This window comes from Ostrea edulis, chromosome 5 (assembly GCF_947568905.1).
Source record: "Ostrea edulis chromosome 5, xbOstEdul1.1, whole genome shotgun sequence".
Classification (NCBI taxonomy): Eukaryota; Metazoa; Mollusca; class Bivalvia; order Ostreida; family Ostreidae; genus Ostrea; species Ostrea edulis.
This window is the reverse complement of record NC_079168.1, coordinates 20,571,307-20,598,539: the sequence shown is the minus strand read 5'-3', so window position 1 is coordinate 20,598,539 and position 27,233 is coordinate 20,571,307. Positions and strand designations below refer to the sequence as shown.

General features: G+C 34.2%; 1 protein-coding gene and 2 long non-coding RNA genes across 5 annotated transcripts; 1 reads left to right on the top strand and 2 right to left on the bottom strand.

The window, feature by feature from the left end:
* Positions 1-566: 566 nt before the first annotated feature.
* On the bottom strand, positions 567-6,130 carry LOC125651809 (uncharacterized). Of its 3 annotated transcripts, none has more exons than XR_007361352.2 (4): positions 5,794-6,130; positions 1,134-1,396; positions 845-930; positions 567-656 (listed from the first exon to the last, which is right to left on the bottom strand). It is a non-coding gene; the product is annotated as an uncharacterized LOC125651809 (long non-coding RNA). The 3 variants fall into 3 exon arrangements; XR_008803462.1 differs by lacking the exon at positions 5,794-6,130 and adding an exon at positions 1,541-1,681; XR_008803463.1 differs by lacking the exon at positions 5,794-6,130 and adding an exon at positions 1,484-1,512.
* Positions 1,253-20,049, top strand: LOC130055179 (uncharacterized). The gene is made up of 2 exons (XR_008803464.1): positions 1,253-1,391; positions 19,428-20,049. It is a non-coding gene; the product is annotated as an uncharacterized LOC130055179 (long non-coding RNA).
* LOC125651808 (activator of 90 kDa heat shock protein ATPase homolog 1-like) lies at positions 15,625-26,641 on the bottom strand. Its single transcript, XM_048880587.2, has 9 exons — positions 26,388-26,641; positions 25,043-25,122; positions 23,204-23,314; positions 22,936-23,021; positions 21,623-21,743; positions 19,472-19,542; positions 18,193-18,342; positions 17,788-17,889; positions 15,625-17,183 (listed from the first exon to the last, which is right to left on the bottom strand). The coding sequence occupies exons 1-9, from the start codon at positions 26,465-26,467 to the stop codon at positions 16,959-16,961; spliced, it is 1,026 nt and encodes a 341-aa protein (XP_048736544.2). The 5' UTR covers positions 26,468-26,641; the 3' UTR covers positions 15,625-16,958.
* Between the last annotated feature and the right edge of the window lie 592 nt (positions 26,642-27,233).

Below are 27,233 nucleotides of genomic sequence, written 5' to 3'. Positions count from 1 at the left end.
CTATTCTTTTCACATGTAGACTGTTTAAAGTGGGGTTAAAACTGATTCAACATGAACAATTCTAAAATGTTATAAATGTGTGCACTTCACAATAACGTCAGACATACCAAATACAAACACAGAGAAGTTTCTAGTGTACCGGTCCCCATTAGCACGCGACTGTACATGCACATACGCATTTTATTTCCTTTGCCAATGAGCTAAGTTCACTATAAACACACTGTCATTTGTTGTAAGACTGATGTTAAATAAGCATTTTGAATTATTAATTTGCACCAATTAGAACTCAACTTTGTTGGTATTAAGTTAAGAAATATATATTATATAGATACATATTTACATTTTAATCGAAGTAAGTCTTGTAATATTAATATATTTGAACGGTTTTCTACAGCTTTGTAATTGATAACACCAATTTGCATTTTCCCTCGGATGATTTGTAAATTCGAAAGTCCAGCGGTGGTGACTTGGGGGGGGGGGGAGGGGGAGGGGCGGTATCATGGTGCCATATTTTGGGGACCAGTATACTAGATGTGTTCCCAAAAACATACTTTGCACATCAAAACTTTTTGGAATTGTGTCATGCACTTTATTTTGAGATTATATACAATGTGAATTGCGGGCTAGTCCTATCGATTTTCCCTTTTCCGGTTCATCTGTCAATATAAAAGTGATTAGAATATTCATTTATTTCAAATAACTGACAAACACACTGGATAGGTAAACCATTAAACATTTTTGAAGACATTATTTTCAAATAAAAAGGATATTGAAAAATATATTTTTGATTTCCTTTATAAGTTTCATTTTCTGGTTTCAAATTATTCTTGGAATATTCTCTCACCTTTTATTTGCTATTACTATACACAACATCATTTGAAAAGATGAGACTTCCAATCAACATGGGAGCAAAGATAGCACACAGGAGGACTGGAAAAGCAGTAGACATTTTTACTATTCCTTAATCTCTTGAATGTATATACATGTATATATACCAAAAAATATTTTATTGTACTGGATTGTTTCCCAATATTGGACCGTTGAACTTTGAATCAACAATATCTATATTATAGATTCTACATAGATATGGTTTGAAAATACTAGACAAGACAAAAAGAGAATGTTTTACTTACAGATGATAAGAAGAGGAAACACGGATCCCATTGCATTGCCTGACCCGCTAATTCCAGTGTTGTATCCTCCATACATACCAGGAGTGTAATACTGAACGCGGGCAGGTTGGTAGTAGGCATATACCTGCTGCGAGGGTTGATAGTACCCACCAATACCTCGCACGTTGGCACCATAACCGCCAGCTTCAGCTATGGCGGAAAATACAACAAACACGAGAGCAGAACACAGTATGATCTTCGTGGCTCCCATCTTGTTTGGTAAGCTGAAATGTAAATATTTTATGAATTCAGGTGGGGTGAAAAAACATACCAATGCTCAAATTATTTAATGATAAACAAAGAAAAATTACCTAAGAATAGGCTGACGAGATCACACAATTTTTTGCGACACTTAAATATGTACCTACCCCCAATCCCATATGCATAAATTAGCAAATAAGAGAAAAGACTTTAAAGGTTGTAGAGGGATCTGTATGTCTGTCAAATAATTTTTCGTTCAGGTTGTCTCATATTCTGGGTGAGTCATGTCGGAAATACTAACAGGTACACTTGTCGATATCACGTTATTTCAATAAATCAGCACACCGAGAACGACTACAAACAACATTGTTTTCATATTTCTGTAATAACAAATTGTACATATGTAGTTACAATTCATAACAATAGTGTAGCAATATTCCATTATCACCTGCATATGGTGTATATATCTATAAACTGATTTGATGTGCAAGAGCTTGTTCTGCTTGTGGTAAGTTTTTAAATTGAAGCAGGCAACTGACAAACAAGTTGATGGTGCAGAGGTTCCAACAGTCTCGTTTAAAGTCAGCATTTCTCAAATTCTATGGTCATACTAACGATCTAGTTTGCCTATACAACCTATTATTGGTTCAAATGCTGTCTGAAGTTTTTCATACCGATTCTTGCGTATAGGAGTTATGAGATTTATCACTGTTCGTTATCGTCACCTTTCATAACAGTTCTGAATGACTTATTTAACATGTGGATGAAGAAAAATTCAAGAGAGATTATGTCCAGTCATCGTTGCTAGTTTGATATTCGTACTCATTAAAACTGCTTTTAGAAATAATATCGCAAAACTCTCTGATTAATCCGTTTACTTGGTCAAGATAGAGGGATCACAGCAGTTGTGACCAGTCATCAGGTGAAGCTTACTCCTCTTAGCTATCTTACACCACTTCTGGTGTGTCCAGATGTCCGTGTTTGCCCTACCTTTGATGTTGTATTTCTTATAGAAATTATGACACTGATCACTGTTAATTATTTCTCCTTTTCATACATGTCCACAGTTTGGTCTTAGTTCGTCTTTCAAAATATTTAAACGTTTTTCAGTATCCTTGCAATGGATAACACAAAATACACTTAGAATAAACTCGGAATTCCATGTGTTTCTCACGTGTTGTATGACTGCATTATTTCATTATTGTCAACACAACACCAGTACAATGTGTGAAGCAAATCAACGCATTTCTCTCCCTGTGTTTGGATATTGGGATCCCTGTATCACTGGACAAGACATTTGACGAAAATCAAATCATTGCTGTTTTAGGTGATGAACTGGATTCGCTTAGAGTGGAATCATGGATTCCCCAAGATAAAATTTCTAAATGTGTTCACAAACTTCAATCAACATTACAACATAACAAGTTGATAGTTATGCAGCTGCAGTCTAGTTTGGGTATACTTAATCTTAAATTTGATATATTGTTGTCACTTCAAGCATTTCCTAGGAGATTGATAAATTTAGCAATTGGTATCAACAAGCCCTAAATTAGAAATAGAATGACAATGATCATGTCTGACTCAGTTTCCTTTGTTTGAACGGATATTCTGTTTCTCCCTGATACATGGCTTAGTTCACAAGAACAGACACCATATACAGATTCATCTGGTGCTATAGGATATGCTGCCACTTTTGGCAGTCAGTGGTTTCAAGGTGAATGGAATGTAAATTAGCAGCATAAAAATTCCTCAATTTTGGAGTTCTATCAAATTGTTATTGCGTGTTTGGTCGAAATACATTAACCTGACCGATAAATGAATTGTGTTTAATAAACAAACCTCCAAAGACAAACACATTACGTGCATATGTTTTTGCTCTGTCATTTAATACAGCTCCTTCCCAATTCGCATAATAAGAAAAACGACGATGAAAGGGTTAGTAGCCACAGACGCCAGTTTGACCAATTCAACATCACCATCCAATTACTTCCATGCATGAAACTTATAACTGCAATTTGGTAGTCTATGCAACGTATTCATTTTCTCAAATCTATGCCATTTCAACTATTACATCTTTTCTCTCACCTTTTGTATAACCACTGTGTTTCATCCATAATTAAAACATTAATAGTACCAGCTCGCAAACGTAGACCATCACATTGCATTAGACTACCTATTACAAAGGCCATTTTGTATGATTGATTGATTGTATATTGTTTAACGTCCCTCTCGAGAATATTTCACTCTTATGGAGACGTCACCATTGCCGGTGAAGGGCTGCAAAATTTAAGCCTATGCTCGGCGCTTACGACCTTTGAGCAGGGAGGGATTTTTATCGTGCCAAGTGACCTAGGTTTTTACAGTCTCATCCGAAGGATCGCCCATTCAGTCGCCTCTTACGACAAGCAAGGGGTACTGAGGACCTATTCTATCCCGGATCCTCACATGATCACCTTGTATGAAATATCAGATGAGTTAACATATACAGTATCTAGTTCATCTGAAAAAGTTACGTTTAAATCAATAGATTGCTGGCTTTTCAAGAAAAGGTGAAGATATCGAACAGTGATCAATCCCATAACTCCTATAAGGAATACAAAGTAAATAGTTGGGCAAACACGGACCGCTGGACATACCAGAGGTGGGATCAGGTGCCTAGGAGGAGTAAGTATCCCCTGTCGACCGGTCACACCCGCCGTGAGCCCTATATCCTGACCAGGTAAACGGAGTAATCCGTAGTCAGAATCAGTGTGCCAAGAACGGCCAAACGCCATTGGTATGAAATACTCGCCAGACAGCATTTGACCCAATAATAGGTCGTATTGACAAATTAGATCGTTATAACGAACATAGATTTTGTGAAATACTGACTTTAAACGATACTGTTGAACCACATGTGACATCAACTTATTTGTCAATAGCCTACCTCGATTTAAAAACTGATCATACGCAGAACAATTGCTTGTAATATCGAATCAATTGAGAAATATCAACGTCATATGCAGGTGATAATGATATATTGCTACATAAATATGGGAAGTTGTCGATGAAGAAGCTGAAATCATCCCATTTGTCATAAGGTTGGGTTGTTAGTTTGCCGTTGATATTCATTTTCAATAAAATATTTAAGTACGAGGCAGATGTGGAGGACTCTGTGGTGTCTTCTATTTCGAGTTAACATGGATATATCGAACCGACACTTGAATGAAAATGATTATTGTCAGTAGATAAAACGTCGCCAATATATCCAAAATATAGAGTTTAAGGCCATAGCAAGAGATTTTCTCATGTAGAAGCTTTTGAATAAACTCTGCTTCATAATCCCTTTTCTTAATTTCTTGGTTAAAATTTACTTTTTACAAAGATTATGAATGATGCGGGCAAGTCGAGTTTGTATTCGGCAATATACATGTATAATATCGTAATGCGGATATTCAAAACAAGTTACTAACGATGTGATTTGTGATGTTTTAGGTGCAGTACTGATTTCACTATGGTGATGTTCATCTAAATTGATTTTTTGAAAATCTTTTTCATCATAGATTTGTTGCATTTGACCTAGACTTATATAATTTGATAGAGATTGGCATCTTTAAAAATGCCAACTTGCAGTTTGGTGATGTTTCGTTATGGATTTTTTTATCAAAACATGTTTATCGGGACTGTCTGAATAAATACAATGGCCTATGCAAAACTAGAATATTCCATGCATATTCCAAGGGTATTTGAAATTAACACTAGTGTTTGACTTTTACAGTGTGAAATATGGTGGGTCGGCGCGATGTAGACATGTACCAGATAGACATAACAAAAGAGGTGTTTGAGAAATAAAATTGTTCTGAAGAACAGGGACGTAGTATAAAAAGAAATTATTCTAGCTTATTGGAAACATATGCATATTTCCTATGTAAAAGTGGGTTATTTCTGATGATAGTGAATTGGACCTTTAATTGTTTATGATCTGTATGCAAGGTGAAGATAACGAACAGTGATCAATCTCATAACTCCTACAAGCAATACAAAATAGATAGTTGGGCAAACACGGACCCCTGGACATATCCATTCCTACGACACAAACAATGAAAATTGTAAACTCATCAAGACAAACTACACAAATAAAGAAAACATAATGCTATTTCTAAGCTAAACTCACTACACGAGTGCTGTGAGATAAATGATCAAATTCGTAATATATGTTGCGCTTTGTTCTCACCATGACTTTAATTATGGTTGAACTGATAAGTTATTAATCTCCAATGTACGATAAGGTACGTATAATTGTAAATAATTACATAACAATTATAGTTGGCAAAAATATTGATCAAAATAGGATTTTGATATGATTTCATACCGGGAAATTCAAAGAAATAAACATGATCGCATATGATAATGATTATGATATACCAAATAGACGACGTACTCATTTTATAAGATCCAAACACCATACTCCTTGTGGTTTGAAACCGACATGGACCTGATCACACTTGGTCGGACAGAATCACTTATGAATAAAAGCTATTGAATAAATAAATGAGGAATTTCTAGATAGGTCAAGAAATTAAGTCTAAATATACAAGCAATTTAAATGCTATCTTAAATTAGTAGAGAAATACAAATTCGATACAATTTACTTTCAGTCATAACTTTTTTTGTAACCAATTAATTTATTTTTTTCTCATCATTTGAAGTCAAGCGAAAACTATGATCTGAAATTCGTTTGCACCCCTCTTGTGGCAAATGAGAACACTTTTTCCGTTAGTTTTAGATATACCCGTAACTGAATTGGATAGGTTGAGCAATCTAGCGAATGAGAATTATTCTGCGGTAAATGTGTTTACTTCGCACTGTGCATATGTGTACTTTGATCTCGCTTACTATTTGTCGACAGTGAACGTTAGTAGGTAATACATATTTATATGTAAGTTTAGTCATCACGATTTTCGTTAACTCACCTAATCACTGTGTGAAAGGGGTTGTGATGGTGTTGAACTGTTAGGAAATATCTAGACATGCTAACACAATATATTCTCTATGAAAATAATAAACCAAAAATAGGCAGTCGGACATGTGTAACATTAATTTAAAAAAGATTGAATATCAATTTTGAATTGATACACATTCATACCGTTATGTATTATCATATAAAGTTTTACGTGAACCCTAATCCAGGGGCAGCAACACTAGTATATCTTTAACAATTCTAACCCCTTTTAAAAACAAGAGATCCAAAACCCTATGGAAGAGTATGTCCTTTACAAGATACAATATACTCAGTTTCTATGGAAGCAATGCACTTGTTACATGTACTTAGGCACTTATCCGATGCACAAAACAAGAATCCCAACTACAATAGGACACAGATTAATTTTCAATTTGTCAATGAATTCATCAACATCTTTTAATTAATAATCCATTTGCAATATCAATGACATTAAAAATTGTAGGGATTGTAGAGATTTCGTTTTTCGCAATAAGGTACACTGATAGTAAAACTATTTTATTTTATTTTTAAATAAAATTTAAATCAAATTCTACTCGGAAAATGTGTGCATTGAATGAATATACATCAATGATGAACTAGTGAAGATAACAAACAGTGATCAATTTCATAAATCCAATGAAAGATACAGCATTAAGAAAATGGTAAACATGAACCCCTGGACGTACCATCTACCAGAGGGGATCATGGTCAGGTGCTTCGGAGGAGCAAGCATTGATGTAGTGTATTTCATTAGAAATGTTAATCTATTTCAAAAGCAATGAATATAAATCAAAATGTGATTGGCAAAGTTAAGCAAAACTGACGATGCTTCATGTTTAAGAAACATTTGTTAATTTTAAGCACACTTTCTCGTGTGTGAACATACTTAATACAGATGTAGACTAAATCATTACACACTTGTCAGAACTCCGAATATGATTATCTTAATCAAGGAGTAAATATGATTGTTTAGCAAATGAAGGTTTGTCATCTCTCTAATACATAATTAAAAATATTGTAGCAAATTTTAAACATGACCTACCAAATTATGCAGAATTCAGAAACAGTATTTACAAGATGTGTTGTATTCCAAAGTTTGAAATTTTAAAGAAGGTTATCAAAAAGAGCTCTTTTGAAATACCTTCTCGAGCAAGACAATTGTTGAGACAAATTTTCTTATTCAATGATATTTTGCCATCAATCTATTGATATCGTGAGCTAGTGTTTGTCAAATATTTCAGCCACGTTAGAAATGATTTTTGACACTCTCCCTCAAGTATGAACATGCGTACATATTGAATAAATCACTGACCTTTTATAGTTACATGCATTAGGATCGACTTGTAAATTTTTTTCTCATCCGATGCCCCCTCGCATCAATCTTATTGCAAATAAAAGCTCTCTCTCTCTCTCTCTCTCTCTCTCTCTCATGATTTAGGTAAGAATGCACCAAAACATAGTATTCTGCTTCTGGAAAACATACATGTACATACTAGACATATTATGTATTTGTAATTTGAAAACAAGATTTAAAAATAAGAACTTTTCCAAATAATATATCTTATATATTGCTCATATGATACCCATCCATTACAAAGTTATGACCTAGACAAATGATGAGGTGGGACACACAAATTGACAAACAAATGGATGAGCGCATAGACGCACATGGTGATTCCTATATATACCCGGGTAACTTCCCCCAAATTTTGTTTCCGAGGGATGGTTAAGGTATGATTAAACCTTTAGGCAAATCAATTGACAAAACATGATCAGCGTGGTGTGTTCACGTTTTTCGCACATCCATGCCTCCTCTTTCTCTAAACACAACAGAAGACTACAATGATGTTGAAAAAATATTTTTATTGGTCAAATACAATTTGATCAACAGTCCAGTCATGCGTAATTGAAACAAATATAAAAGATCACGTGACTACTACAAAAGTACGTGCAACTATCCAATACAAAAATGCACTTTGATCAACAAATCAGACATGCAGAATAGGAACAACCATTTAAACAAAATTAAAACATGCAGTAGAGGTTAAAGGAAATTTATTTAACCAACAGAACACACGATGGCGACTTAAACATACATAACAAAAATATCATATAATTCTCAATCCAAGATTACTACAAGTTGGTTCGAGTATAAAACAGTAGGTGTGTTTATATTTAATTCACCTGTAATTCTGATACATAGCTGTGCAGCGTGTCGTCAGAAAGCATATATTTACCATTGAAGGTTGAACGTAGTTACATAGAAATGATTGTACAATAATTATGTAAACATTGATATAGACAGCAAGACAGGTTATGTGAAATGATCATTCATAATACTGTATAATGGGGAATACCCTCCAAACTCGTATCGTGTGAATTTCTTTTCTTGTATTAGAACATTTGTCAAGATTTTGATCCCAATTTTTACATATTGGGACAATTTCAGTTGAGAACAGTTGAATAGTTTGCAAATGAAAGATGTTTCATGATGATATTTTCTATCTGTACATTTTAATCATTGTAAAATGGACAAACCAATATAACAATATAAAATAAATAATGTTAAAAAGTATAAATAAAACTGTTTTCTTACCCCTTTCTTTTAGATAATAATATGCCTGAAGTTTTCAAAAGTCGTGCGTTTTGATGCTGTTGGTTTTGGATAAAGTTTTGTGATTTCAAATTTATTTGTATTTCTTTGCAATGTTTGAGAATCCATATTTGATTTACACCTGTGGTTACTCCTTCACACCAGTTATTGATTTGTGATGAGTAACTTTCAGGGCTTGATAACACATATACTAAATCCTGCAATATATCAATGTGCCTTAGGGTTTTTGTGAAGTTTTAAAATCCAGTATAGGTAACTCAAATCCCCTCGTCCCGTTGATTGGTTGGTTGTTTATTGTTTGACATCCCTCTCGAGGATTTTAAACTGGCATGGAAACGTCACCATTGCCGGTGAAGGGCTGCAAAATTTAGGCCTATTCTCGGCGCTTACAGAAGGGAGGGGTGTTTATTGTGTCACATTTGCTGTGACACGGGGCCTCGGTTTTAATGGTCTCATCCAAAGGACCGCCCCATTTAGTCGCCTCTTACGACAAGCAAGGAGTACTGAGAACCTATTCTAACTCGGATCCCCATTCAGAACATTGACTGGGATATTAAATTTGTTTAAAACTGAAACGTGATTTTGATGAAGATGAGTTGCTGTGTCAGGATTCATAAAACTTCACAAAAACCATTCACCAATAAAGATACATTGCAGGATCCAATACATTCTCTACCAAGCCCCTATCTTTGCTCCTCACGAAAATATTAACAACTGTGAAGGAGAAATTTCAAACATATTGTGTCACAATATATATCAGAAGTGGTGGTACAGTAGGTACAAACTAGAACTTTGGGGGGAGGCGAATGTTTGTTAACAGGCCCATCGTTAAAAACGAGATGTTTTTCTAAGCGTACAAAGGGAATATTTCTTAATCTAAAACAGATGTCTCTCTAATTTGTCAACTTGTCATATGATAACTCAACTGTATCATAAACGGGATGATTTCAGCTTCTCCATCGTCAATTTCCCATATTTATGTAGCAATATTCCATTATCATCTGCATATGATGATTATGTATATCAAACGATTCGATATGCAAGAGCTTGTTATGCGTAGAGTCAGTTTTTAAATCGAGGTAAGCTACTGACAAACAAGTTGATGATACAGGGGTTTCTACAGTCTCGATTGAAGTCAGCATTTCGCAAATTCTATGGTCGTTATAACGATCTAGTTCATCAATACAACCTGTCATTGGGTCAAATTCTGTCTGACGTGTTTCATACCGATTGTTAAGCCGTTCTTGGCACACTGATTTTGACTGTGGAGAATACCGTTTACCTGATCAGGATATAGGGCTCACGGCGGGTGTGACCGGTCGACAGGGGATGCTTACTCCTCCTAAGCACCCGATCCCACCTCTGGTATGTTCAGGGATTCGTGTTTGCCCAAATATCTACTTTGTATTGCTTGTAGGAGTTATGAGATGGATCACTGTTCGTTATCTTCACCTTTCATGATAATGATGCTTGTCAGATCGTGATGTTTACTTGTGAGATATCAAAACGAAAAGTAGCTGTCATTAAAAGCTTTAGCAAGATAATTGAAAATGACAAGTCGACATGATCATTTGACAATAATTGAATTGATGCGCGCATGAAATCAACTATTTCTCTCATCACTTAAATTGATGCATGCCTTAAATCAGTTATTGCTCTTATTACTTTGATGCGCTCATGAAATTAATTCTTGTTCTGATCGATTGAATTATTGCGCGCATCAAATCAATTATTGCTCTCGTCAATTGAATTGATGCACTCATCAATTCGATTATTGCTCTCATCAATTTAATTGATGCACGCACCAATACGGTGAAATCATTGCTCGCAAATTTCATTCGGAGATCGGTATACATGATTTCATGATCTCTGTAATTCAATTAAAGATGTTTTAAATTAATTACTACACTTTTGTATAAGGAATTAATGCGCGCATCAATCTTTTTGTTTTTACAGATAGCAAAAATTCAATCAGAGATCATTTAATTCAATTGTGGATGAAAGGTGAAGATAACGAACAGTGATCAATCTCATAACTCCTTTAAGGAATACAAAATTGAGAATTGAGCAAACACGGACCCTTGGATATACCAAATGTGGGATCGGGTGCCTAGGAGGAGTAAGCTTCCCCTGTCGACCGGTCAAATCCACCTTGACCTTATATCTATATAAACGGAGTTATCCGTAGTTAAAATTCGTGTCCAAGAACAGCTCAACAATCGATATACAACGCATCAGAAAGCATTTGACCCAATGATAAGATGAATTGGCAAATTACCGGTAGATCATTATAATGACCATTGAATTTACGAAATGTTGATGAAACTTGAAATTCCTGTATCAACTTATTTGTCAGTAGCCTGACTTGATTTGAAAACTTATCATACGCAGAACAAGCTCTTGTGTATCGAATCAGTTGAGAGATATATACATCATATACAGGTGATAATGGAATATTGCCACATAAACATGGGAAGTTGAAGATGGAGAAGCTGAATTCATCCCGTTTGTCATAAAGTTCAATTGTTAGTTAGCCCTTCATATCCATTTTCAATCAAATGTTTAAGTACGAAGCAGGTGTGGGGGACTCCGTGGTGTCTTTTATTTTGAGTTCACAGGGATACCCGGTATATCAAATATGAATGAGAATAATTAATGCTACTATATAACGATGTATCGAAATGTCGAGTTGAAGGCCACAGCAAGAGATTTTTACTTCTCATGTTGAAGCTTTTAAATAGCCTCTGCTTCATAAGAATATAAAAACAAGTCAGCTAACAAAGGAGCACAATTCGTGCCCATGGGAATTCCAACAGACTGTTAGAAGACCTGATCACCAAAGACTACGCAGATATTGTCAATGAGGAACTCCAGCATAGTTTTGTTCTACTTCAAAGTACTTGTGCGGGGAATCAGAGTGGTACTTAGCAGAGTAATTTTTGGATGTCTGATCACTAGATATGAATATTTTTTCCCCCATTTTTGTTGAAGAAGCAAATGTCTATAATATCAAGAAATCTAGTCTATATTTTATCATAAGAAATTCATATGTTGAATTGAAGATATCTCTGATTATGTAGTTGTTCTCTTTAAAGGAATTGTTGCGAGCATCAATTGAATCAATATCATTAATTCAATTGAGAAGAACAATTCAATTATTGTGCGCATTAATTGATGTGCGTTGCAATACTTTTAAAGAGAGGAAAAATTAAATTATTGCGATCATTATCTGAATTAAGGGGCGTGGTAATTGTAGATATCATTAATCATTTATTATAGATAAGATATGTTTTGAATTATTAATATGTGGTAATACCGGCGCATCTATAGGCATATTTGAAGCTCCTGAAATATACATGAAATTTTAATGTGTACAACACGTTTAAATAATTTATTCATTTTAAATGTATGCTTATTTCCCCTTTCCATCAAGGGATATGGGGGATAACAATGTAATTGAATATAAATATAAGTTTAATTTTCTATAAGTTTCTATAAAAATAAAGGGAACCAAAATCAAGATACCATACAACTTTTCGAACTTTCCCGTCACATTTGCATACAAATTACCTTCATACGTCACATAAGTGGCGAAGGCAAAGCATAGGGGAAATCATTGTAGTAGAATATAAAAGATAACTCTTAATGAAAATCTGTCAAAGATATTTCTAGATCTAACTTTGAGATTTCTCTTTTACATCAAGAGACATCTTTTACGAGAGAGAGAGAGAGAGAGAGAGAGAGAGAGAGAGAGAGAGAGAGATCCATCTATACGAGATAAATCTTTAATGCTTTTAAGAGATAGCTCTCTTTGTTATAGCGATATCTCTTCAAGTTAAAAATATATCTAAGTTGAAGAAATATCTCTTTTTGGAATAAATAGGACTTTGGTATAGGGAAATTCGATAGTAAAAGTAAATCCATCATAAGCTTGTGGAGGACGTTTTTATTATGGTGTTTGTATTCTTTATCATGCTGAACAACCTGTTATTTTCTTGAAAGCCTTGAATTATGCCTTTTCAAAACCTATACAATCTATGAAAAAATTGAAATTGTGACAGGAGTTAGAGGAGGAATCACGTTCTTTCTGTGTAATTTGATATTTCCTCAAAACTGACCAAATCCAATCTGTAATTTTCTCAAAACTTGAAGAAAATCAAACTCCATACCATATGCAGATCTAAATTACCCATAAAACACCCTGTAAAATACGGTCCTCGCTTAGAAACTGCGGGAGGAGTAACAAGCAGATGGATAACCCACGTACCCTCCATTTAACAAGACGTTTCAAATTAAGAAGCAAAACTTCTTCAAAACAGATCAAAGTGGAACAAAACTGCAACTTAATTTCGGGTGGCCCACAGAGAAGCTACACAGCAAGTTTCAGCTTGGAATAATGTGTGTGACAGAGAAAGAAAATAAAAACAGAAAACCCTGAATTGACAGACGAGTAAACATCGCTGTATCAAAATGCGTCTCGTTTAAAGAGAGTGTGTATAGAAACGAATGCAATCTTTAAAAAAGAAATCTGAAGATAAAGAACAGTGATCAATCCCATAACTCCTATAAGAAATACAATATAGATATTTGGGCAAACACATATCCCTGGACACACCAGAGGTGGGATCAGATGCCTAGGAGGAGTAAGCATCCCCTGTTGACCGGTCAAACTCGCCGTGAGCCCTATATCCTGATCAGGTAAACGGAGTTATCCGTAGTCAAAATCTGTGTGCCAAGAACGGTCTAACAATTGGTATGAAACACGCCTGACAGCATTTGACCTAATGATAGGTTCTATTGGCAAACTAGATCGTTATAACGACCATAGAATTTGCGAAATGCTGACTTTAATCGATACTGTTGAAACCCCCGTACCATCAACTTGTTTGTCAGTAGTTTACCTCGATTGAAAAACTGACCATACGCAGAACAAGCTCTTGCATATCGAATCAGTTGAGAAATATAAACACCATGTGCAGGCGATAATGGAATATTGCTACATAAATATGGGGAAGTTGACGATGGAGAAGCTGAAATCATCCGGTTTGTCATACAGTTGAGTTGTCAGTTTGTCGTTAATGTCTTCTTTCAATAAAATATCTAAGTATGAAGGAGCTAACAGGGATATATCTAATCAACATATGAATGAAAGTTATCATTGTTAATAGACAAAACGTCGTCGATATATCTAAATGTCGAGTTGAAGGCCACAGCAAGGGATTGTTTTTTCCAGGTAGAAGTTTTTGAATAAATTCTGTTTCATATGAATATAGAAACAGGTCAGCTAACAAAGGAGCACAAATCGTGCCCATGGAAATTCCAACAAACTGTTGGAAGACCTGGACCACGAAGATATTGTCAATGAGGAACTCTAGCATATTCTTTATTTCAACTTCAGAGTATTTGTGCGTGAAATCAGGGTGGTGTTTAACAAAGTGATTTTTTGGACGACTGATCACTAGATATGAATACTTCCGTTTTCCATTTTTGTTGAAGCAACTGTCTATGATGTCAAAAAGTCTAGTCTTTAATTTATCGTGAGGAATGGTCGTGTAGAGTGTTGAAAAGTCATAGGTTTTGATGTTATTGATTTGGGAAAAGTTTTGCGATTTCAAGTTTACCAAAAGTTCTTAAGAATTTTTTAGAATCCACATTTGATTAACACAACTTCTGGCATATGAAGTCGCACAGTAACTTTGAAGTTTTTCCTTCACAGCTGTTATAACTCAGATTTCTCTCAATATCTTAAAATTCCATATTTTTTGGCTAAATATTCTCAGTATAAAACAACTACACTATTCCATCACTTATAAAGGAATAAATTCCTGTCAGAAATATGGAACAATTATAATGAATTATTTCAATATAATTCAAATATTGGATTAAGAGTGGTAAAATGAATGCTCAAGATATTTTTAATGAAAATGGAGATTTAAATGTTTCCTACTTCTCAGACATTCTACCAAAGAAAATACACTGTGAAAATATTTTGCTCAAGAGATCCATCATAATTTAGATTTTATAATTATATAAAAAGAAATGATTTGACATATATGCAAAATCATACACTGAAATTCTTGTAAAGAACTATTATATCAGCAGGGGGTACAGTAATGTTATTACGAACTAAAAAAAATTTTTTTTATTTAAAAAAAAAATGGTAAAGCATTTTCAAAATTGGAAGTCTTCATCTTTAACCAAGATTTGAAGCACAGATGAAGATATTAATCTTTCCAACTGAAGTGAAAATAGCCACAGCACATCGCCATTGCTATGAATATATACAGTTGTACATTTCAGACTTTGTACGTTATGGTTGAAGCTAAAAACTGTTTTGTGATTACCATTTTACGATTTCACAACTCAAAATCTTAGTCAAAGGTAAATCCTACGTATATGTCTACAAACTTTGTTAAATATGTGCCCAAGTTTTTAAATAAAGTAGGCTCATTGCTAGCCACCGAGGGGACTCTAAAAATCCGGTTTGTTAGTTTTCACTGAAGCATTACCATACCTTAAAACAACATCAAATCAAATTGCCGGCAATTTCAAGATCAGTACCTACATGTACAACCCTCGTAAGGTACTTTTATCTATAATGCGTTTGTCACATGATTTGCCTCACTTTTTAGTAGTCTTCATTGAGGTGACTGAGCCTTGATGAAATCTTTTATTGTACAAGTCATGTTCCAAAATATGAATAAAGAAATATAAGAAAGAAAAATAAAATACAAATCTTTTCAATCTGAAGACACAATTTAGAGGAAATACTTCTACCACTAATCAAAATGCCAAACCACTAATTCTCTACTTGCCAAATGTAATATCTGTGCTTTGCATCAAACATTTCTTTATATGTGCAAATACATCTCAACTTCCTAGTCTCATTCATAAATAACTTCCTTATATTTGAAAAAAAAAACTCATTATACATGTATTATTTTGTACATGCATATGATATGTAGAAAGGTGATGTGAAAAATACATGGATCCAAGAGTGATTTATAAACTCTTCCTAGATTGTAATAATAAATTGCAACATACATCAATCTGTAAAGTCCTCTTTTCCAAACATCAATCAAAATTATCCAAGTAGAGCAAACAGCATACAATCAGTCAACATATCAGACATTCACATCCCTTATATGCAATTCAGCAACGTTATGCACATATAAACTCCTTGCACAATTCCAAATCTTATTTATGTTTTATTTGTATTGACAAGATTATTCCAAGTAAAAGTAAAAAAATTGTAATAAATGAACTTGACATTATCAGTAATATCATCTGAAACTGTATATATCATGCAGCTGATGGAGAAGTGTCTGTTATGTAATTTCAAAACTAAAAATATCACATGAAAAATATTTCAAAATCACATTCAATAGAATTAAAAGTAACATAAATATTTCAGTTTGTAATTGCTGGTCTTCATCAGTATCTACCAATGCAAATGCTTTCAGAAACATCTGTTGCCCTCCACAACTCAATTAACCTTCGGAAATAAATTTTCAACAACTGCTAACATTTCCCTATTTTGAAGTCTTGAAACAATTACTAAAACAATACCAAGTCTTTTCAAAATGTGTAGGCTGAAAGACAATGACGTAAAAAATTCCTATAAAATTCAAAATCATTTACAGAGTTCACTCATATCTAGCTTTCCATCACTGACAGCCTTTAACCAATGACAGCCTTAAATCACTCTCTGTATTCAATCATTTAATCAAGTCATAGTTTGTAAATATACTTTACTCAGTTTTGAGACAAAAGAAATTGTCCATAAACAATTTATGAAAACGTTATGTAGTCTTACATCTATGAACACATTGCTGTTGAAAACAAAATAATTATCGGTAAATACATTTATCCGCAGCGACACTGTAGGTAATTTGCTTTTGTCCTTGTTTTCCTCACAGTAAATGCAAAATTACCAATACTGAGATAGTCTTTGTAAATTTGGAGATATCTTGGAAAATTAAAACATTCATCAGTATATACTGGATCCAAATCCAAACACTTGTTTCATTCTGTTCCAATAATTTATAACCCAGCCTTCTTTTGTTTTCTCGTATTCTGAGTCAGGGACTCCAGTTTGTGTATAATTAAGTACTGTACAGTCATCTTTTTCATCAAATTCAAATGTCACTGTTGAATAATGAGCAGCTGGCCACGATTTCACTCTCCATCGTTGCACAATTTTCTGATTGGGTACCTGTAAGTACGGTAGTTGGATCGGATTCAACAACTTGTAACTACGGAAATAATCTTCAATCAGATTATTCCTGAACAAACTGCACAGAAAATTTGTGAAGATAGTATCTCTGTCATTTCATAAATGTAGTATCAGTATTTTAAAAATGCTTTTAGTATCTAATAAAATATCCAATATCCCTTAGCTTACAGAGTACAATAACTAGATAGTCTCTTTTTTCATAATATGTACATCACAAATATTTGCCAGTTGCTGTGTATATTGCATGACAACATTATAATAATACATATGTACATTGTACAGCCCTCACACCAGAAAAATGCAGTGAATTAAAACTTCTTTATGATAAGAGATTATCATTTCAATTTCTGTGTCAGACTATTATAAATAATAGTATTAAAATGAATTCAAATTTCAATAACTAATTTTTAATTAAGAGAATTATTCAAATGATTTGGTTTGATGCAGAAGTCCATGAAGACATGAATTCTGTAATATATTTCAATCAAGAGCAAAAAATACCAAGAGAAGGGGCAGATAATTCCAATTTGATACTGTTTACTCATTTCTAAAACAGCCTGGTAACAGAAATATATCCACTTACCAAATCCACAAACTCCCCTATTATATTTCCATGGAGCAGAGAAAACTGTCCTCCTTTTTCAACCTCCATTTCAGCTGGGCTGGCAGAAAATGCCTGAACCATCTATAAAATAAGAGAAACATTGACAGTGTCACTATGTACCATTCACGACTAATTCTGATTTTCCATAATGACAAGTTCTTCAAATTATACAGAATAATAAAAACTGTATGTCTGCAAATGAGGAGTACATGTACTTTAAACACTTTAGCACTATTTTGACGAGAGATTGCAAGTTTAAAAGAAAGACAACACAATACACATAACATACATGGGAACTTTATAAACATTTGTGTGCATTGTACACAGGAAGCCTTCGGAGTACTGAATGACAGTAAGCACCGACTCTTGTCTGTATCTTTTTACCTGAACATCAGTAAGGGCTCTATATAGGTCCTCTGCTCGACACTTAAACTCTTCCTTCCCCACAATTTTTTTGGTATGGATCTTTACACCTAGAGGTTTGGAGGCTTTGGGATCTATGACCAATTTGTTCATCTCTTCTCTGGCTTTATTCTGGAAAACATTGACAATATGCATTGTTGTGTGGACCTTAAAGCTCCATGCAGAAAATATACAAACAAGGTTAAACTGGGTGCTATAGGGAAAAGTCAGCTTGTACATGCACAAGTGTACATTGTCATTGCAATTCACAACTTCTTGCGTCTTTCCAGCAAGATCGAAAAAACAGTTTTCGAGTATGTGATAAAAAGGCCCAAGAATGTGCAATTCGTTTTCACCTGACCTTGATGATGAGACCTTTATTTATAGATTAGAACTTAACAGGGTAGTATGTGACGATGTACACAAAGGGGGGGGGGAGTTAACTTGAACTTAACAGGGTAGTATGTGACGATGTACACAAGGGGGGGGGGGGGGGGGGGGGGGAGTTAACTTGAAATGCACAACACGTTTATTAGGATCAGTAATGTTTCATAAATAACTGTCAAGAAAAAAATTGTTTTGTATGGTTTGTTAAAAACAGTTTTTAGTGTTCTTGATAAAAACTATAAATATATTCATTTATACCTAATTATATGAAACATATTCACCTCAGCAACTCTCAACAAATGAGGCAATGTATTACATTGTTTTTCATTCCTTAATATAGACATCATTTGTGAAGTTGCACAGAGTATTTGAAAAGAAAAACAACAGTCAGGCTTGTGAGCATAAATGTTTTGTTGCAAGATTTATATCATTGGATTACAGTATGAAACTCAAACGTAATTATCTAGACCACATTGTGTCCCCTGTTGAATTTGAACTTTACAAAGTCCAAGGCAAATACAAGGAAGACTCTTAACTCTGAGGTTAAAGGTCAAAGCTAAAAATACATGGTAGTTCTTATCCATTAGGCCTATACATCACTACAGCTTTAGCAATGAAATATTTGCATGTTTCAAGATTTGAAAGAAATTTGTTTGAAAACACCCTAGAATATGAAGTTTCTGTTGAAAAACACATACCTATGGCCCATGCATTGCAGTCCTTTTTCAAAGGACAGAGCAACTTGTAATTATCATTAAATCATTGATAATTTCAAGAATTACATGAATCTGATATCACATGATATTTTCATCCAATGTCTTCCTTTTCAGATTTGTTCATGTTACAAAACACTGCCTTTCCAGAAAACACTTACAGCCGCTGCTGCAGTCTGCGCAGATGTTTGTTGTCCTCCTTTGGTTGGCAAGATAACACCTTTGCTGAACTCTAAAACAAAACAAAAAAAAACACCATCAAGAAAAAACCAAAATTAAATATAAAAGTGTGCTCTACTACAAATTAAATCAAGTAAATTTTCAAAAAAAATTTACCATGATGTAATTTGAATCCAATGAATGTGACTTTCATCTTCTGTACTGTTTTGTGTGTGTTGCGTTGCATTAACACTGAATTAATGGGAAAGGACAGATCATAAGCATTAACGGTGCGTTAATGCAATTTCATGAAATGCATGGATCACATACTGTGATACAGGTTTATTTCTAATAACAAGGTTGTTTTAAACTTCTATTGATGAGCACTAGGGGTTCTTCCAATGTTTCTTGTGTAACTTTGTAACAAAATTATATATCAAATAACAATTTGCAAGTGTGTAAAGCAGAATAAATTTTGTAAATAATGATATGAAATTTGATGTGCAACTTTTCAAAATATTTTCAAATTTCTCAAGGAATGAAAGTCAAAAACCCCTGAAGTTAAATAAATTAGTACAACACTAAAGACTTGATTTTTCCTCTGAGCACAGTTTCAATGGTGCAAATTCTGAAATTTCATACCGGGTTTGAAATGAACATTTTCAAGCACGTGCAGACTATAATAATAATACCATATTTATATATCACCCTTTTCATACACTATGTATGCTCAAAGGTGTGTATTGACTATTGATGTTCACTAGTCCACAAAGCATTTCGCTTGTCCATCCAGTATATCAAATGAAATGATCTTCATTTTATTCAATAGTATTTAATCAAACCAACCACATCACATTTGCAAACAATTCAGACCACCATACTTTATTTTGCATTCAAGATCTTCAGAAGCATACAGTAACCTCCGAGTTAATCCTTTTATAAACGTCCATAAGTGCGTTCGAGATCAACGTTCCCGTTGTTCTCATGCTCAGTTCTTAGAGTCACAGGAGTTCAAAATTTTATCAATAAAGTCAATAGAATTCACTCGATTGACCAAGTCATGGGCTAATGACTAGAACATGTGCGCACGAACGTGTTCTTCAACCAAAAAACTTACAGAGGTGGTGCGAGTTCTTGCACCTCGAACCCATTCTCATGATGTGTACTCGGCGTTCGGAATCGACAGGAATTTGTACTCATGTAAAGAACGGCAGTCTTGAACGCACTCCATGTGTTTGGAAGATCAGCATGTCATTGTCATGCAAACACTTTACCATGCAGGTAATCGACCATAACTTCAAACATCTAAAAGACTTGCAAAAATCTTAACCAATTCAAGATTGATTTCCAGATTTTCACTAGTCCGGTCCGTACAGACTGGTGCTATAGAGAGTTTACTAGTCCGACATGTTTTTTTACTAGTCTCGGACTTACGGACATGAGGTAATTTCGAACCCTCTCATACGTTTAATAAATGTGAATTTAATTCTATCTTCAAAGTGAATTTCATTATGCCAATACCAGCAAAATATGTCTATATGAAAACAATCATGACCGCTACTTTTTCCAGCAGTTAAAAGAGATTGTGGTTCTTTCTCAATTTAGATTCCCGGTGAATTTTGGCTTGTGTATATTCATAAATTTTAGGTTTTTCTATTCGGGTTCCCAAAATACAATACCTATTTTGTGCAAAGCACATATATATGTTAAAACATTAGGATTATATTCAACATACATGTAATTTACTACCTAACATAAACACCTATAAATATTGGGTCAAAATATCATATAGACTAAATGCACTGATAATTCTTTACACACACGTAATAAGTATGTGAACCTTGTTTCAATATTTACTTCTGTTACACAGTTAATAGGCGAAATTGAAGGAACCCCGAGTTCTCGTTGCCTGAAGTTAACAATTTGTTAAAGATAAAGGACACCTGATTCACACATTTCCTGGTACATGAAGTGGATGTCAAATGCCAAGGAGACAGAGAGCACTACTGAATGGGTTACACGAAAATATCCAACACTGTGTCTATGAAATACATGTAATGAGTGTAAATTAAGAAATGGTACATAATTATCATGAAGGCTAAATGTTCTGCAAATTATACAGATGTTTTAAAAACAGCTGACAAATATCTTACCATTCTTTAAATTATTTAAATATTCTGCCATCTTTTGTCTGACAACCGCGACTCCAGTCTTCCGGAGAAATTCCTTTACTTTGTACCCCTCATCTGTGTCCTTGGGGATTGTAACATTGAACTAACAAAGAAAAGTTATTTCTATCCATTTATCAATGCATTGAAAGAAACGTACATATATCATGACATGTACAATTATGTTGCACTAGAGGAAATTTAGAAAAAAAATTCCCAGTTGGGGGAGGGGGGGGGGGTGTTATTCCAAGATTCCCTGCGTTTTTTCAACAATACATTGTCCTTAATTTTGTCGGAAATAATATTAATAATGATTGCCTTCATTTATACAGGATATCCTGTATATGAACTTGAAGTAAGCCTTCATCAACTAGACATAAGTTAATGATAAATCAATTTAGTGAATAAGCAAAAAGAAGGAAGAACTGAAAATTTTCATCGTGAGAGCTTTTTTTTTTTTAACTGAAGCTGTCAATTTTGACGCCATGTTGATAATTGAGTCATGTGGCATGTAAACATAAACAGGGCTTGTGGCTTGTTTTAAAAATGAAAAGTCCAAATGTCTCAAAAGCAGTTCTGCATCAGCTTTTGAGGTTTGTTGCTATGTTTTACATGAATCAAATGCTATCATTAATTAAATATCTAGGATTTTTTTTCCCACCAAAATTGTATCCGTGTCCCTTAAAAAATAGTAGGATTATTGAACAAACTACATGTATATATGATTGATTGATATTTGTATATTGTTTAATGTCCCTTTTTGAGAATCTTTCACTCATATGGAGTTGTCAACATTGCCAGTGAAGGGCTGCAAAATTTAGGCCTATACTTGGCACTTATGGCTATTGAGCAGGAGAGGTTCTTGATCATGAAACACCTGTTGTGACACAGGACCTCTATTTTTCCGGACTCATCCGAAGGACCACTTCTTAAGAAAAGCAAGGGGTACTGAGGACCTATTCTAACCCTGATCCCCACGGGAGTGAAACTTTATTTCAAATTGCATGTACAGTAAAACATTGTTATAGCAAACCTCCAGGGACAGTGAAAAAGAGTTCGTTGTAACCCATTTTCATTAAATCTAATATCATTTTTGTTATTTTCCTCTCATAGGGGAATAAATTCACTTGGCAATAAGCATGAATTTGACATAAGCATGTTTGTTAGAAGTCCGTTTTATGGAGAATATGTTCACAATATCTGTAAAGTCTTGTACTCTCCAAATATTTCACTGCCAACCCCTGTTTTGCCAACTGAACAGTTAATTTTTCAACTTGACAAAATATCATTGAACTTACATCAATTTCATCTGTATCATTTTCTTCACTAAGATTAGGTATTTCAAATTTGCCTTTAAATTTCTTCTCACTGTCCTTGAATTTACCTGTAAAACACATTTTTCTTCCTTTAATATTCAAACAGTATATTCAGCATTATGAGAAACAAAAATATATTTTTTTTCAACTTTTAAATTATCTTCTGTCCTTTCAAATCAAATATTTTAAAAAATTTTAAAGTTTACATCATTAAATGATTAACATATATACTCTCTTTAATTTTTCTCACCTGACCATTCCCCTTTGATAACAAATTCATAGAAGAAGATTAATTTAGCTTTTCTGTTATTAGTAGATGCCTCCCCTTCAATACTTGTTACTTCTTTGAGTTCACAAAAATCTGGAATATTCAAACATAATATATAATACATTACCAGATAACTAAAATAGTTGCTATTACGTCTACTTTTACAAGTTCCTAATATCACAATGTGTTGCAGAGCTTGAGTGTCAAGACAAGCTAAAATGATTAATAAACTAGCCCTCAATTGGAACTGAATGCTGTGGTGGCAGGCGGAATTCAAATTTTTACTACACCATAGACTTAAGGAATTGCATGCAATAATTGAACTGATTTGTGCATCAATTCAATTATTGCTCCAATGCATTCAATTGAATAAAAACTGAATAACAATTCCAAGCAAAAAAAAAACCACCCAAAAACTACAGCGCTAACAGACCAGCGAGTAGAAAGTGTTCAGTCTTTGTTGATCATTATAACTCCAATTGTTAGTCTGCTAATCGTTATAACTCTAATCATTCTGCCACTAGTTCTAACTTAAAAGGACAGAACACCTTTCTATCAGGATGTTCAAACTTTAGAGTGATCGCTGTGGTTGATAACAAGAGCAGTTTTGCTCAAAAACAGCTATTGAGCTCCAAAGTGCATCCTTCAGGACAGAGTTAGACATTTTTCTCAATACTTCAGCAGGCAAAGCCCTGCAATTGTTAAAACAGGCTGAAAAGGACAGACTAATATTCTTGTTTTGAAATGAACATGCTGTTATGAAGCATAACCGTCCCATGCGCGACTACACATGGTTGTGTTCCTTGGATCAAGTTACAGGAAATATTGCATATACTGTAGGTTTCTGTTTCTGAACAACTTTTTACCAGTATTAAAAGTCAGACTTAATCCACAAACCACGTTAGTTGACAGACTGTATCAGTTTATTACTAATTGTATTATTTTCCAGACTCATTTATCAGAATTCATATTCACACTGTTCACAACTGCCTCACATTCATATAAAGAAAATGACTCTCATTACAATTGGTAAAGATATCGAAGATAAAAACACTTGAAATGTAAATACACACCAATATACATTAAATATATTTAAGAAATAAATTCCAGTTTTGAAAATACCAGTTGCCCAATAGTTCTTTCCCTTTGAGGAACTCTTCCGCACAGTGAGACACAAAACATACTATCGTCCACACACGGTGGGTACAAATGCTTATCACTTGCCTTCATATATTGCCTAAAGGCCAATTATTAGACATCATGCAGCCACCAAAACAGGGACACACAATATTAGTAAGTTTATTAAGTATATTCTAATAATAAAACAGCTCAAACTAAAATAGATAATCAACATCTTTCTTTGATTAAAATATCACTCGTGCAGAAGAGGAAATAAAAAATAATTTCATATTTAATTTAATGGCCCAATTCAAACAAATATTATTCTTGATATGGTCAGTTTAATGTATACTAATGGTTGATATAAACAAAATTTACAATTTCATTACTTTTATCTGACAGTATTTACATATTTAGTCTATAATATATGTATACACCTTGCACCCACCCAAGTTTTCAACAGAACACTGAACGTACCCCTATCACAGAAGAGCTGATATCTTTACACCAGATTACTTCATGAAGCACGTTGGCACTTCATAAAAAGCATGCTGGTGTGAAGTGCTGCTGTTCCTACCTTATATATTTTCAAAAATTTAATTCATTTTTATAATTATATAAATGATCATTATAAATGTATGTTTTTGGCAGTAATATCTGATAGTAATTTATACAAAGGATGCTTCACTGTTCACTTCTTACGTTTCTCATCCTCCACTACAACTCCAGTCAGCAGCTCCTTTAGTTTGTCCTTCGACCAATTTGTGGCATTCTTTTCCACCCTAAAACATCCAAGCATTTTTATCATATTTCATCAGTCTTTATAAATTGAAGAAAAAAAACAAATTATTGCAGTCGTTGATGACTCAAATATAATGCAATGCTGCTAGAAAAATTCAATACATGTATTGGAGTTCTTAAAAAGTGTAATGTAGGGAAGGAGAAAATTTATGGCTGGATTAGGAATCTAGCATGAGACCCATGCATTTATCGTCAGGTGCTTTAACCACTGAGCTATTCAGGCCGATGTCCATATACAGCCCCTAGCTACTTCACTCTCCTCCCACCATAAATTATCTTCGCCCTTGAAGACACACAACACAGATTCTTTTGCCCCTGGCAGAACTTTCACTACATGCAATAATGTAGCCCTCTCTGACTTTCTATGCTTTCTCGCCACACTGTCACTCCTATATGGTCATCGATAATTGATAGTTAACATACATACATGTTTAAAGACCGTAATGAACTCTTTGAACAAACATAACTTTATATATAATCATATTTTTGTGTAAACATATAAATATACATATATGTACAGTAAATAAAATAAATATGGATCATGCTTTTTAGAATAGAAATATGTTTTTCGATTATAATCGGTAAAATCACATCAGAGGCAGCAACTGATTCCAACCGATCGTAGATTTATGAAAATTAACCGATGTCCAATCACTAGGCCTGGTGATAACAAGTATGGCGGGGCAGATGCAGAATTCTGAATATTGTACATTGTATGATATTAATGAAAAACACCTTTTGGGTTTATTAGACTGCCCAAGTGCAAAGTTGTTAATCTTTTAGTGTTAACAAATAATGGAGACAAATACTTGGAGCTTATTACAGGCTATTCATTATAATAGTTTGTACCATTCTGAAGAGCCTATGGAATTGTAACCCTCTCCCAAAAACATCAGAATAAAAAAAATCCAAGAGGTCAAGGGGGCTACATTATTGCAACTAAATTTTTAACTGAAGTCTAGGGGGTCAACGGCACTAAATGTAATATATAGGAAGGGAGAATGCAATACTATTACAAGTAGGTACTAGTCTAACTTTGTTCGTAACCATGGCCACATGTACTGCATGTAAAAAGATAATCTCCATCAACCAAGTCTCATCAAAATATGTATTCAATGAATCCTTTCAGAAAATTTCATAGACTTCCTATAAATCTTAATTATTCTCATCTGACTTTTCACGCCAGGGTCTTATAACTTTATATTGAGGACTGACATGATCATAAGTAGCCGGTGTTCATTCTCACCAGTGCCAGTTGTTTACATTAGTTCCATCTGGCCTTTCTTCCACAATCCACCGTGGATCTCCTTCTCCCCACTTTGCCATTCTGCTCAATGATCCTACACGTCACCCTATAAACTTTCCACTTTTATTCTTCTAAAATCGCAAAGGCTTCCCTTATTCAGTGTTGATGGTTTGTTGAACAGTTCTCGCATGCTCTATCCAGAACTTTTGTCGGAAGTTAGCCTACAACACCACCTAGAAGCGAATTTTCTAGAACGACCAATAACTCGATATGCTTGTGGACAAAACTTCCGCCCCCCCCCCCCCCCCCCTTTTTGTTAATGGTATTTACTATTTAGCGCATACTTTTCACATAAAATATCTAACTGAAGAATGTTTTTATTTCAAGGAATGATACAAAACCCACATGGAAATCGTTTTTAAAGATATGAGAAAATTCTATGTTGATTTGTTTAATTCATTTAAAAAAAAAAAACACACAAACACAAAGGACACACACTAGTCTCAAAATATATTATACTTTAAACCCAAGGCACTTTCTAATATACGGAGTAAACAGGGGGCGGGGCTATCCACAAGCACCTGCGATAGAATAAGAACATGTAGAGTTCAATAATCTATATACAAGATCGATGATTGATGCAAAAATAGTAAAATAATGATGACAATGCTAATCAGATATGCAAAATGAAAAAGAGAGGAGAGGCCTAAGTATCAAAAGTAGGGGGTGGCACCGGTATCTCTCTCCATTGGATAGAAGCAAGCCCGAGCCGATCAAGAGCAGCCACGTACAGAATGACCAGTGGCGGATTTAAACGGTATATGGGGCGTATATCCTCCACTGAGG

Excerpts from the sequence above, each read along its gene's own strand:
- LOC125651808 (XM_048880587.2), bottom strand. The coding sequence starts at position 26,467 with ATGGCAAAGTGGGGAGAAGGAGATCCACGGTGGATTGTGGAAGAAAGG. Across the intron at positions 25,123-26,387 it reads AATGTAAACAACTGGCACTG|GGTGGAAAAGAATGCCACAA; the intron begins GTGAGAATGAAC and ends TGGATGTTTTAG. Across the intron at positions 17,184-17,787 it reads TAGGGGAGTTTGTGGATTTG|GTACCCAATCAGAAAATTGT; the intron begins GTAAGTGGATAT and ends CCGTACTTACAG.